At 48.3% G+C, this 13739-nt stretch overlaps 1 protein-coding gene across 2 annotated transcripts in view; it reads left to right on the top strand.

Moving 5' to 3' along the window:
• palm1a (paralemmin 1a) overlaps positions 1-13739 on the top strand; it is a 132372-nt gene that overhangs the window by 76618 nt on the left and 42015 nt on the right. For both annotated transcript variants that reach the window (XM_039767151.1, XM_039767152.1), the window contains exon 4: positions 11609-11739. In XM_039767151.1, the coding sequence (XP_039623085.1) occupies positions 11609-11739 (131 nt within the window). The remainder of the gene's footprint in view (positions 1-11608; positions 11740-13739) is intronic.

Below are 13739 nucleotides of genomic sequence, written 5' to 3'. Positions count from 1 at the left end.
AATGGCCAGTTTTTACAGCACAGTGTCCTGGGGGGCATTGGGATCCACATACACAGACCCCCGTGTTTGAATGGGAGACTGTCTGGAAAAAGCTTGAGTTGCTGCTCCATGAAGACCAAACTTGGCCTCCTCTTCCAGACACCGATCCTCCTTTATGGACCAGAAGCATGGACCACCTTGCTCAAACAAACTCGAGGTATCCCAAATGTGATGTCTGCGACAGATCCTGGGAGTCTCGCTTTGCAATCGCATCACCTGCAAAACCACTCGGGTGAGAGATGTCCACATCAACCAACTGGCAGTGAGGGCTGAGGTGGTTTAGCCACCTGTGCAGAATGGGCACAAACACAGCCACCCAGTGGTGGACACAGCAGACTGCGCCCAAGAAAACAAGTGGTGGAAGACCTGACGACTCGACCTGAGCCAGGCCAGGACCATCACCATGGGCCATAAAGCATGGAAAAGCATCCAGAAGTGAGCCTGAAATCCTGCGGTGCCCACAGCAGTGTACTGGTTGCGTGGCCAACCGCCGGCTAGGGATCAGAAAGAGAGATATTTGTGTGCCCAGGAGGGGGCACTTGACCTTTGATCGATATGTGGATCCCATTGCCCTGACAAGGACACTGTGGTGTAAAAACTGGCATCGTCCTTTGGATGAGATGGTCCTGGGTCTCCGTGGGCAACTCTCTCTTAAAGAGTAAGGTGTACCCTGATGTCCTGGTTATGTTGCCCACCATGATGATCTGGTCCATTGCACTAGCCAGGTGGATGTGGTTGAGGTGACTCGCCACTGTCTACGTAAAACACCCTGCGTATCCCGAAAGGCGCTATATAAATGTGTTATAGTTGAACAGTGCAAGGCGATGGTATGACTCTGCCTTGGGATACTTTATCTCCTGGTGGTCCCAAAATGCTTTCTATACATTTTGGCAGGGGATTTCAGAGGAGTCTTGAGTTTAGTGCCACCCTTGTGACAGTCCCTTAATAACGCCCTCAGTAGTTGGGAGATGCCAATGAGGTTAAATGTATTTACTGCCCCTAGTGAATTGGTAGTATTGTGGTTACATTAATGGCCTAAAACACATCTCCCAGTAGCCTTCAGACTTGTGCCCGCTTCTAAAGGTGGCACTTTTCTCATGATCGGACCGGCCAGCAGCTGGCATTGTCACTCTGTTCCCTTTATATTTGTTCCTCTGATTGATTGCAGAACTTCTGTTCTCCACATTTAAATTCTTTTTTTGTATCCTTGGAGGGCTGATGTGGGAGCTGGCATAGTGCCCTATGAATCTGCTGGTTGCCAGCCCCCCTACTCCCACTTAATCAAAGTGCCTGAGAGTGCTGGGCCAGCATTAAGTCTGCAATCAGCCGACCGGAAGCTCATTGACCGCAGCGAGTGGCGCTTTAAAAGCCCTGACATCTCCATCCAGCCGCTGCTGCCGATGCTTTATGTGTCTCGCGCTGCCCGTGGGTGATGGCTGCGGGCCAGAATCAATAAGAACACATGCAGAGGTTAAAGAGGCGCTGCCACGAGGAGTCGATGCAGTTGTGTCACCTGCTTGAGCTGCTAGGATGAAGTTGGCAAAGTGGAGTCGGCCGTTTGTGCCGTGAGCAAAGCCACCTGTGAGGACGTGTGACCCAAAGCATGGGGAAGATACCCTGCTAGCACTTGAGCTTGTGGCAGTGCCAGGAAATGTAAGGAGGTCACTGGGCACCTTTGAGCGCCAGCCTTGAAAGGTGCTATATAATTACAAGATGGGCAGCTTCCAACCAGCTGTAACTGACAATGTAGGATTTATTTTTAGAGGAGCATTGCAGGTATCATTAGACAGCAGTGCCCACCGTGAAAGGCGCTATTTGGTGTCGTATGACAGCATCAAACCACTTCAGCAGTGTGCCGCCTACAAAACGTGCGCTGTAATGTCACACGGTGAAGTGCAAGGCGCTGCCTCATGTCCAGCACTCCTCTTCATCCCATTCTCTGCACACAGTACCCCGATTTCGGGGGGTGGGGGCCTACTCTTTGTTACTGCTACACGTTGGCGTTGTGCCCATTGGGCAGCACAAGCTCTCTGGCAAGGCTGAGCCTCGTCAGCAGAAATGTGAAGGTGAGGCTGGCAGAGCAGAGAGAAGCACCCACTTTCTCTCTGGCAATCAATTGTTGTCTTGCATTAGTGGCCGCGGCGGAATTGCATTATCTGGTTGGAAATAAAAGTTTATTGCAGACGGCTTGGCGCGCATTTCCTGCTGCCTGAATCCTCCCGAAAAGCCCAGGAGGCTCGTTATCTGATCGTCAATGACTGACCTCACTTGTGTGAACACAACTGCACAGGCCGCTTGTCCAGCCGTTCATCTGCTTCAACTAATGCAGGATCACAGAAAACATCCCTGAAGGGGGCGCTAGAGGGAACACAGAGTTAGTGACTGTGCCCTGTAATGGATTGGCACCCACAGGCACCTTGTGGGCCCACACTGGATAAGATAAGCAGCTGTTTGTGCTAGAGGGTGTTGATTCTTTATTTGCTGTCATTTCACAGCCGTTTGTTTATCTCTTATGTTGCTGTCTGTGATATAGCGCCTTTCACTTCTGTCAGTCCACTGTATTGTAGTGTCTGTTGTATGGTGGTTCATCTCTCTGTATCTGCTCTGTATTGCCTTTCATATCCATCTCTTTCTTTTATATGCTGTTGTCACAAATGAATCACTTTAGGATTCTGTGTAGTGCCTTTTCATATTCCTCTTTCATATTTGCATCTTTCCCATCTATCTGTTGTATAGCGCCTTACACATTTATGTGCACCTATTGCACAGTGTCTGTCACAGCCCTGTCTCTTTATTGAAGTAGCTGTCATATGGTGCCTTTCAGAAATCGAGTTTAACAGTGAAACTTATGGAGTGTCTCCTCTGTCTGTCTGCCCTCTTTTATATTCTCTCTTACCTGCTCATTCTTCTTCTTCTTCTTCTTCTTCTTCTTCTTTCAGCTGCTCCCGTTAGGGGTCACCACAGTAGATCATCCTCCTCCATGTCTTCCTGTCCTCGTCATCTTGCTCTGTTACACCCGTCACCTGCATGTCTTCTCTCACCACAGCCATAATCCTCCTCTTAGTCCTTCCTCTTCCCTGGCAGTATACCCCTCATGTCTCCTCTGCACGTCCAAACCAACGCCATCTCGCCTCTCTGACTTTGTCCCCCAACCGTCCAACTTGAGCTGACCCTCTGATGTCCTCATTTCTAATTTGTCTGTCCATCCTCGTCACACCCAATGCCAATCTTAACATCTTTAACTCTGCCACCTCCAGCTCTGTCTCCTGTGCCACCGTCACCAGCCCATATAACACAGCTGGTCTCACTACTGTCCTGTAGACCTTCCCTGTCACTCTTGCTGATACCCGTCTGTCACCAATCACTCCTGACACTCTTCTCCATCCACTCCACCCTGCCTGCTCATTGCACAGAGCTTATCATATCTACCTGTCATATGGTGATCTTCATAATGCTGTCTTTTTAGATTTCATATATTCATTATTTATTTCAAATCAACTATTTATGTTTTCATTCTGTGTCCTTCTTATTTATTATATTATTTAGTGCTCTCCACAAATCTACATATTATATAGCATCATTCAAAACTCACATTCAGCTTTGTGTTATGTAGGCCTTTGCTATCAAGTCCTTTTATAATTTGTCTTCATTAGTTATGTATTAGATATGAAAGGCTCTGTCTGTCTGTCTAGTGCCTTTCACTCTATCTATCTATTATATAACACCTTTCATCTCTGTCTCTGTCTCTCTTTACCTGTCATATAGTGCCTTTCAGAATTCCATATACTGTATGTGTTTGTGTGGATTTCTCTGTCTGCCTTTCTTATTATCTTTTCTCTTCCTTTGTTTTCCATTGTGTCTCACCTTTGACACCTGGCTATTTCATTGCGCCTTTCTGGTATCTTTGACTTTAACACTTCACCTTTCTCTTTCCTCTCTCTCTCTCTCTTTCTCTCTCTCTCTCTCTCTCTTTCATATAGCGCCTTTCATGTTTGTGGGTAACCCTGTTTCTCTGTCTATTATGTAGCGCCTTTCACAAGTCCACCTCTTTTCTGTTTTTCATTATCACAAATGTCCCTCTGACTTAATGAAGTCTCTCTGCCCTACACAATGTGTTTTATTTCTATCCAGGTAGCACCATTAACATTCACTCCTATAGCGCCTTTCTTTCTTTCTGCCTGATTTCCAGACGAGCAGCAGATCCATTGGCAGGACGAGTACCCGCAGCGCAGGTTCAACAACTGATGTGCAGCCACCTGCCCGCCTGCCCGCTCGCTCCCATTCAGGCCCTTCTAACTAGAATTCAGAATTCTGCTCCTCCTCCTCCTCCATCATCCCAGCATGCTCAGTGTGCCATTCATTGGTCCCTTCAGGCCTTTTTCCATTGTCATTGAGTTCGGCCACGTGTTTGACTCGAGGAAGGTCGGCCGTGATGACATGACTTGCTTGTCTGGTCACAGGCTGCCCAGTTTCTTTTTGTTGGCAGTGCCACAAGCTCTGGAGTGGGCAACTACGGGGCTCAAGGAGGGGACCACTGAAACAGAGAGAAAGGCAGCTGTGGTGTAGTGCGCCTTATTTAGGGAAGGAGGTGTCGGGTGGCTGAGTGCCAATAAGACTGTCCTGTCAAGTGTACTCTGGCATGGAGGACAGGTAATGGGTTGCGATTTGGGAGGGACTGAGAATCAAGGCTGCAGTGGTCTGTGGGGCCACTTGAGGGCACTCCCTGCTGTTCTCATGCGTCTCACTCCCATTTGTTCCATCCATCCATCCATCCATCCATACATTTTCTAACCCGCTGAATCCGAATACAGGGTCACGGGGGTCTGCTGGAGCCAATCCCAGCCAACACAGGGCACAAGGCAGGAACCAATCCCGGGCAGGGTGCCAACCCACCGCAGGACACACACAAACACACCAATCACACACCAAGCACACACTAGAGCCAATTTAGAATCGCCAATCCACCTAACCTGCATGTCTTTGGATTGTGGGAGGAAACCGGAGCGCCCGTAGGAAACCCACACAGACACGGGGAGAACATGCAAACTCCACACAGGGAGGACCCGGGAAGTGAACCCGGGTCTCCTAACTGCGAGGCAGCAGCGCCACCGTGCCGCCCTCCCCATTTGTTCCTTAATTGTTTAATTTGTTCCTTAATTGCATTTCACGGAAGGTTGCACTTGTATATTAATGTTGTGATGTTTAACTGTATTGTGGCGAGTCGAGAGGACTTACAAATAATGTCTGTAATTCCCAAAATGCAATGTATTGAGTTCTGCTATTATTAGGCGATGTACAGTTCGCAGACCACTGGCTCCATTTCTTTGGTTTTTCCAGTTGGAGCACCAGCAGGTGACATGACTTGCTGAGGGGTCACACAATGGTGTCAGTGGTGGGATTTGAACCCACAACCTCAGGGTTTGAAGTTTAAACCCTTTGCCACCCTGTTACACAAGCGTACATATGGTACATGTGTGAATGATCAGGTTGTCTTATTAAATGGATCATCGATCTCCTAATTCGTTGATTGCTTTGTCGTCTTGTACTCTCCCTAACATTGATAGAAAGGCTGAACAAGGTGCGCCATCTAGTGGGCTTTTCATGAAACTGTTTTCCTAACACCTGTACAGCAATGCTAACTAACCCCGATTGATACGAAATCTGACAAACGAGAGGAGACCACTCAGCCCATCAAGTCCACCAATCAACCAGCGATTAGAAGTTAAAATTGGATTATTTGCAATAGCTAATGTTTGACACTGAGGGTCCTCATGGAGTGTAAGCGCGAATATCGGCCGAGTTTCTTTGCAGTCTTTTTCGTAAAATGTTTGACTCCGTTGATCCTGAGACTTCGTGGGATCCCCTCAAAGTTGCTGGATATCATGGTGGGCCTGTACACTGGTAGGGTGAGTGCTGTGCTGAGTGGAGGCAGACCCTCTCAGTTGACTCTGGGGTCCATCGGGGTGTTCTGCTCCTACTCTGGTCAAGGCTTACATGGACTGGTTGTGGGGTCCAGTGGCTGGGGGGCATCTGTTGGTGAAGACTGATCTTGAGTTTGCTGACGATGCTGTGAGTCCATGGAGGCTCTCAAGAGACTGAGTGAGGGGTCCGAGTGTCTGGGCTTGCAAGGGTCCTGATAAAAACCAACATCCAGGCCTTCAGTGACCTCTTGGGCATGGCCATCGGCTGCAGAGAGAGTGCCAACCTCGTCATTGAGAGGTTTACTTACCCAGGCAGTGACACTCATGACTCTGGTGACTCCTCCTATGAAGTCAGTAGATGGATTGGGAGAGCGGGGGCGATTTGTCATGAGGTCACTTTAAAGGGGGGGGGGTGTAGCACAAAGGGACGAAGGTCCAAGTCTTTAGAGTCCTGGTGCCCCCTGATTGTTTGTGACACATGGACGGCTATCCGGTGACCTGAGATGAAGACTTGACTCCTTCATGTGTGTCTCTTCAGAGGTCCTCAGGTGCCACTGGTTTGACTTTGTGTTGCTCATGGAGTCCCCAGTGAGGCACATGACCTGCATTGGGATGGAGTGTCAGTTATGGCACTACGGCCATGTGACGCGATTACCCGAGGGTGATCTGGCTCATTGTCGAGGACCCGAGCAGCTGGACCAGGCCAAGAGGATGCCCAGGTAACACCTGGCTGTGGCAGACAGAGGGTCATTTCAAGAAGGTGGGACTGGATCGCTTGTTTGCCTGGGGGGATTGCCAACTAGGATCCCAAGCTTTTTTGTTGAGTGGTGGGTGTGGCAATGCGCTGTGCCAGTGAGCCAGTGCATGCCCCCGACCTGACCTGACCTGCTAATGTTTGCATTTATTATTTATTTGAGACCCCACCTTCATATTTAAAGTGGCGGAGTGGTGGCTCTGAGGCTAGGGATCTGCACTGGCAATCGGAAGGTTGCCAGTTAAGAATCCTGTAAATTGCCAAAGGGGTCTCCGCTCTGTTGGGCCCTTGAGCAAGGCCCTTAACATGCTATTCCTCCGTCCTGGGTATGACCTTAATCTGCAACCATCCCTGCATTTAGGCCCTCCAACCTGCAGGGAGAAACTTGGGGGTTTGTGGCAGAATTGGCACTCCAGCCACCATAACAAAACTCCCACTGTTCCACTCCATCTGTACTGGTGTGGTGCTGAGGTGTCGCCGTCGCATGGCTGCACTCGGGTCCTAATCTGGGTCCTGAGTTGGTTTGTCGTGTGGTGGGTGCGTCAATGTGCGGTATCGATGCCCGCTCCTAACCTCCCTCCCTCCCTCCCTCTCTCTCTCTTCATATTTAAAGTGGTATTCAGCTGTCAGGGATGCCAGGGGCAACGACCCAGCCGGGACGCCTTAAAGGAACCGGAAGAGGGTCTATGCCCGCCCTGGATCACGTGGGGGCCGCCATCCTGGTTGCTTTGGGGGCCACCCGTGGTCACCGCCAGGGGGCGCCCCAATGCCTTGGGGACCCTGGACCTCAGCACTTCCGCCACACCAGGAAGTGCTGGGGGGAAGAGGAGCAGGGACAGCCGGAGAGCTTCCGGGAGAACAGCCGGCACTTCTGCCACACTGGGGCGTGTCGGTGGGTGATTGCCGGAATTCACCTGGAGCCCATCCGGGGTGAAATAAAAGGGGCCGCCTCCCTTCATTCGAGACTGGAGTCGGGTGGAAGAAGGACAAAGCAGGAGACGAGAGTGGAGGCGGCCCGAAGAGGAAGGCATTGTGTGGCCAGGACTGTGTGGGGGTTTGTGTGTGCACGGACTTTATTATTGGAAATAGTGTGAAATAAACGTGTGGTGGTGATCAATAACATGTCCGCCTGTCTGCGTCCACAAACATAAGAATTATTGAGTATGCAGGGTATTCAGTTGAACATTCACACTTTATTATGTTGTAGACTTTTATTTGAACGCATCGAGTGCTACCCTTCACTCAGTAACTGTTTTCAGAAAGGTCTCCACATTTATTCCATCCATCCATCATCCAACCTGCTGTATCCTAACCACAGGGTCATGGGGGGTCTGCTGGAGCCAATCCCAGCCAACACAGGGCACAAGGCAGGAGACAAACCCGGGGCAGGGTGCCAGCCCACCGCAGGGCACACATTTATTAAAATTCAAGAACTGAAACCTCTGATTCCAAGAAGTGGTCAGATGCTTACTTCATTATTTCATAATGAAAATCTACACCTTACTTGATCAGCCTGGTTCACATGTCAGAGCACTCACTATTTTTGGATTTTTCTTCAGCGTTTAATACCATACAGCCTCATATATCCATCCATTCCTCTATTATCCTACCTGTTATATCCTAACTACAGGGTCACGGGGGGTCTGCTGGAGCCAATCCCAGCCAACACGGGGCGCAAGGCAGGAAACAAACCCCGGGCAGGGCGCCAGCCCACCACAGCAGCCTCACATACTGATTGGGAAGTTGAACAGTATGAACGTAACCCCATTTATTACACTGTGGATTGAGAACTTTCTTTCAAATCGTTCACAGACAGTTGAAGTACAGGACACTTTTTCAATAGTCATTCATTCAAACACGGGACGTCCGCAGGGGGGCGTCTTTATCACCATTACTGTGTACACAAGTGACCTGAGACAGAACGGTGACCGCCGCTCCATTATCAAGTGGGCTTAGAGGATGAAAGCCACCATCTAAATCAAGTGGACTGGATGGTCAACTGGTGCAATAAAAACTCTCTCGCTCTGAATGTAAAAAAGACCAAAGAAATAATATTTGATTTTAAGAGACAGAAATCTGTATGTTCACCCATTGTAGTTCTGGGAGAGGAGGTAGAAATGGTGACTGAATATCTAGGACTTAGGAACTAACAATCTTAACTGGAATCCATCCATCATCCAACCCGCTGTATCCTAACTACAGAGTCACGAGGGGTCTGCTGGAGCCCATCCCAGCCAACACAGGGCACAAGGCAGGATACCAGCGCACACACACCAAGCCCACACTAGGGACAATTTAGGATCGCCGATGCACCCAACTGGCATGTCTTTGGACTGTGGGAGGAAACCCACGCAGACAACATGCAAACTCCACGTAGGGAGGACCCGGGAAGCGAAGCGAGGCAGCAGCGCTACCCACTGCGCCACCGTGCTGCCACAACTGGAATACAAATACAGAAAGAATGATTTTCTAAATGCAACCAGCGCTTATTTCTCCTCCATAAACTCAAACTATTTAAAGTAGACAAAGACCTCATGTTGTCCTTTTTTATCGCAGTCCGTGGTCACTTTGACTTTAATAGTCTGACAAACCAAAACTCAAAAAAGATTACGAAGTATGCAGCTAAAGTTATTGGGGGCTGATGGAGATGATTTGACAAGTGTGTGTCAGAGGGCGATGTTCTGTTAAAGAAACTGGAAATGATCTCGACTGAGGACAGACATCCATTACACGGAGAACTGAAGTTCAGTAAATCAGGAAGGAGAGTCGCTTTGAAAACCCCCACAAATGGCTCCACAAACTCCTTCCTCCTTCATGCCAAACGACTTTTCAATAAGAAATATCGGAGGTAATGATTGAGGTTGAACTGGCGATTCTAAATTGTCTCCGGTGTGTGTGTGTGTGTGTGGTTGGGTGGGTGCCCTGCGGTGGGCTGGTGCCCTGCCTGGTGCCCTGTGTTGGCTGGGATTGGCTCCAGCAGACCCCCGTGACCCTGTAGTTAGGATACAGCGGTTGGTTGGATGGATGGATGGATGATTAAGGTTTTGATGTGTGTGTAAATATGTATTATCTAACTGCCCCATCTTAACCTTTCTTGTTTCTGTTTGTCTGTTTTATTTCATTCTGTCTGTTGTTCGATGCAACTGAGGAGGCACATTTCATGTTTTCTTGTGTAAACCTGACTAAATAAAGAAAACCTTAATCCTTTGTAAAAAGCCCCCCGTTTCAGAACGTCCAGCCTCGGTTCTCCTTAGGTAGGTCTCTGCGAGCTTTGCACACCTGGATTTGGGCCGTTTATCTCATTCTTCTCCTCTGAGCCTCCTTTAGATTTGATGGCTGATTGTCTGTGAAGTGCCATCTGCAGGTCTGGGGTGGGGTTGAAGTCTGAGCCACTCGGGGACACTCGCCAGCATTGTCATGGCTGTATGCGTCTCGTCATTGAGTTGTCACCCCAGTCTGAGGTGGTGTGCCCTCTAAAGCAGGTTTTCCTCAAGGATCTCTCTGGATTTGGCTGCGTTCAGACTTCCCTCCATTCTGGGCTGTCCCCCTGTCACCATCCTGCTTCACCAGACACAGAGCTCAGAGTTCTGCACGCAGAGTGACATTTCTGTCACCTCAGACCAGATAATGAATGCCCTTCTACTCGAGAGTGGCTCCTGACTGGCATCTTAACCATAAAACCTTGATTGGTGGAGTCCTCCTTCTGCCAGGTTCTCCCATCTCATTAAATTACCCAAATCCAGGAGTGCCAAAGCAAACTGAAGCTGGAAGGTCTGCCATAGCGGCTTTTACAAAATAGGATCTGAATACTAGGAATGAAAGATTTCCGTGTTTGATTTGTAATATATTTGCAGGACTTTCTGAAAAGATGTCTGCACTTTGTCAGTTATGAGTTTTCGAGTGGAGGCTGATGGGCAAAAATGTCAAATGTATCAATTTAAAGTGAACTTTTTAACAAAGGGTACAGAAGGTGAAGGGGTCTCGGTACATTCAGGACATCTCGTCTCCTCTCTAAATGGATCAACTCCTTCTGAATCCGTTCTTCACGGTACACAGTGTGACCCTACACACTGTCATTACTTGGCTGATGTCTTTATCCAAGGCAACTTACAAATCCAAGATACAGTTGGTTCCATTTCTTTACTTTTTGCAAGGTGAAGTGACAAGTTCAGGGTCACACAGTGTCAGTGGCAGGATTTGAACCCACGACATCAGGGCTTGAAGTCCAAACCCTTAACTGTTATGCCACACTGCCTTCAAATCCCAGAGAGACAGACAAGTGGAGAACATTCAGACACCTGGGGTTGGGATGGACATCGTGACACAGGTGACAGTGTCAAGGCCAGTGGCCTCCCTCTCTCCACTGAGCTCTGTCGCTTCTCATTTACCTCTGGGAGCCTTGAATGTCACCTTCATGCTACCTCCTGGTCACCCCAGTTTAGAGGAGGAGGAGGAAGTGGAACCCCCCCAGGTTGTTATCTTCTGATGATGATGATGATGATGAGTGTCTGCCATCACCATGCAGGCTCAGCTCAGTTTCCCTTGTCTTGTGGTTTCTGCTGTGAGAGGCTCTGGCCAGCTGTAGCCCTCAGACGTCACCTAATTAAGAAAGACTGTACTGAGCTCTGGGTGGGGGGCTCTGGGAGTGGTGTCCAGTGTGTGCCCCCCCACCAAATTACCAACATTTGCACCCCTTGGTGTCTGTGGTGTGGCTGGGTAGTTAGGATTCCAGAGTGGGCACCAGCACTCCTCGATGTCTGCAGTTACGCGCTCCTTAACTTTCATAAATGGCGCCCCTCGGGTGATGGCACCATACCTATGTAACCTAATGGGTTGACCGGCTCTGTTTGGAATTTTCTCACTAACGACGTGTTCTCTCCCTTCAAATCCACAGTCCAAAGCGTTAAGGGAAAGATGGCTACTGGACGGGGCCCCCTCCAGCACGTCCGTAGAAGATGAGGCCTTGAAGAAGCAGATGCAAGAGGACGAGGCCAAAACCAAAAGCCTGGAGGAGACCATTCAGAGGTGAGAAGTGGGCACAGGAGGCCAGCTGACCAAACAGACACACCTGATGATTTCTCTAGTAAAGCGCCTACTAAGAGGGGCATACGTTTGAGTCGGGGGAGACTTTGACTACACGGGCCCTGGCATGGACTGTCGGACCACCACAGGTGCGGTGTAGTGTTGGTAGATGTGAATGGGGAGGTGGTGCTGGGAGCGGGCAGCCATGGACAGACAAACTGGATGGGCAGGCTTTACTTTGGGGGGGCTCTTCTTAAACTGACTGGTCCTTCTCATCCTGTTTTTGCTTATGGGAGCCAAGCAACAACAACAACATAGAAAAACGTGAAACAAAGTGAAGGTATCTGACCGCGGGCACAGTATATACTCACGAAAAAAAATTGGGTCTTGAAACCCGAAAAATTGATCACGAAATCGGACCCCTCCTTATACGCCCGTCCAAAAATACGACACTTCATTTTTTTTTTTTTTAACATCTTCTTGCCGCTAATCTCACATCAGTTTCTCAGATACGTCGAATTTTGTCGCAGCAGCGGAGTTAACCAATTTTCTTCTGATAGAAACGCTTCATCGTAGATAAGGGATGTTCTTACGATTAAGGCGTATGAGGGTGTGAGAGACAAAAATCACAAAACAGTGCAAATGTCGCCTCGGAATAGTGCGGGTATTCTGTGTGGTCACAATACATAGAAAAACAAAAGGCAGTGTGCCCTGTGGTGACTCTCTCAGGATGGCGTTAGCGTATCGTAATCTCTTGGACCAATAGCGCGAGTTTTCCGCATTCGACTTATACAACCGACATTATAAAAATACCAGAAAATATACAGTAAAGTCAAGTCGCGACTTGCATGCGGGAGAACTTAAACACGAGTATATACGGTATCTGGGATGTGAAAATGCGTCCCATTAATGCCCAGGCTTAACTCTTAACGATTCATTCATTCTGAGAAATAGCACCGATGGGAAGTTCAAATCATGATACACGGTGTCCACTAGGGGGCTTGCAGGTTTCTGCTCTCTAGCTGCCACTCCATGCTCTGTACCATGATAAGCTCTGCCATACATTTGGTCATTAGGAACAATTTTGAAAATGAGATGAGAACAACAACATTTACTTATTTCTAGAGCACATCTTCATACCAACAGTAGCTCAAAGTGCTTTACATAATAAAGAATAGAAAAATAAAAGACACAATAAGAAAACAAAATAAGTCAACATTAATTAACATCGAATAAGAGTAAGGTGGTCCAATGGCCAGGGGTGACAGAAACTGTACTGTATGTGTCGATGGCGCGGTTTTCAGATGGGGGAAACGCAATTTGTTTTATACATTTTTTTTTTTGCAAAGTTTGAAATCTTTGAGTTTACATTTTGTGCGAAGCATTCTGCTCATCGCTATTAACAGTGTTCAGAAGACATGAAGAAGACTCCCAGAATGTCAGGTTATATAGCGCCTTGATGTGCGCAGTACAAGTCACTCTTTATAACACACTGGTGAGGCCTCAACTGGAGTCCTGAGTGCAGTTTGGGTCTCCAGGCTACAAATAAAGGACACACCGTATAAACTCACGTATCAGTCGGGTCTTGAAACCTGACAAATCGATCATAAAATCAGACCCCGACTTGTACGCCCGTCCAAAAATGTGCCACTTAAATTTCTATTTATTTATTTATTTTTTTAACATCTTCTTGCCTTCTCCTCCAGTCTCAAATCAGTTTCTCAGACACATTGAATTTTGTCGCAGCAGCGCGGTTATCAATTTCTTTCGCTACTTCAATGACGTTTAATTTAAAACCAGCTTCGTATTCTCTTCTGATCAAACTTTCCATCATAAATAAGGGATGATCTTACGATTAAAGGTGTATGAGGGTGTGAGATACCTCCCAGTTCAGCTCCGTGTCTGGACTGGCCCATCGTCCTTTTATAGCCCCTGACCCGGAGGTGTTCCTGTCCAATCAGACCACAGTTCCTTATTCCTTCCGGGTCAGGGTAAACAGTCCT

This window comes from Polypterus senegalus, chromosome 10, assembly GCF_016835505.1.
Source record: "Polypterus senegalus isolate Bchr_013 chromosome 10, ASM1683550v1, whole genome shotgun sequence".
Taxonomy (NCBI): domain Eukaryota; kingdom Metazoa; phylum Chordata; class Cladistia; order Polypteriformes; family Polypteridae; genus Polypterus; species Polypterus senegalus.
Note: the sequence above shows the minus strand (reverse complement) of the source record. Positions and strands in the feature narration are given on the sequence as shown.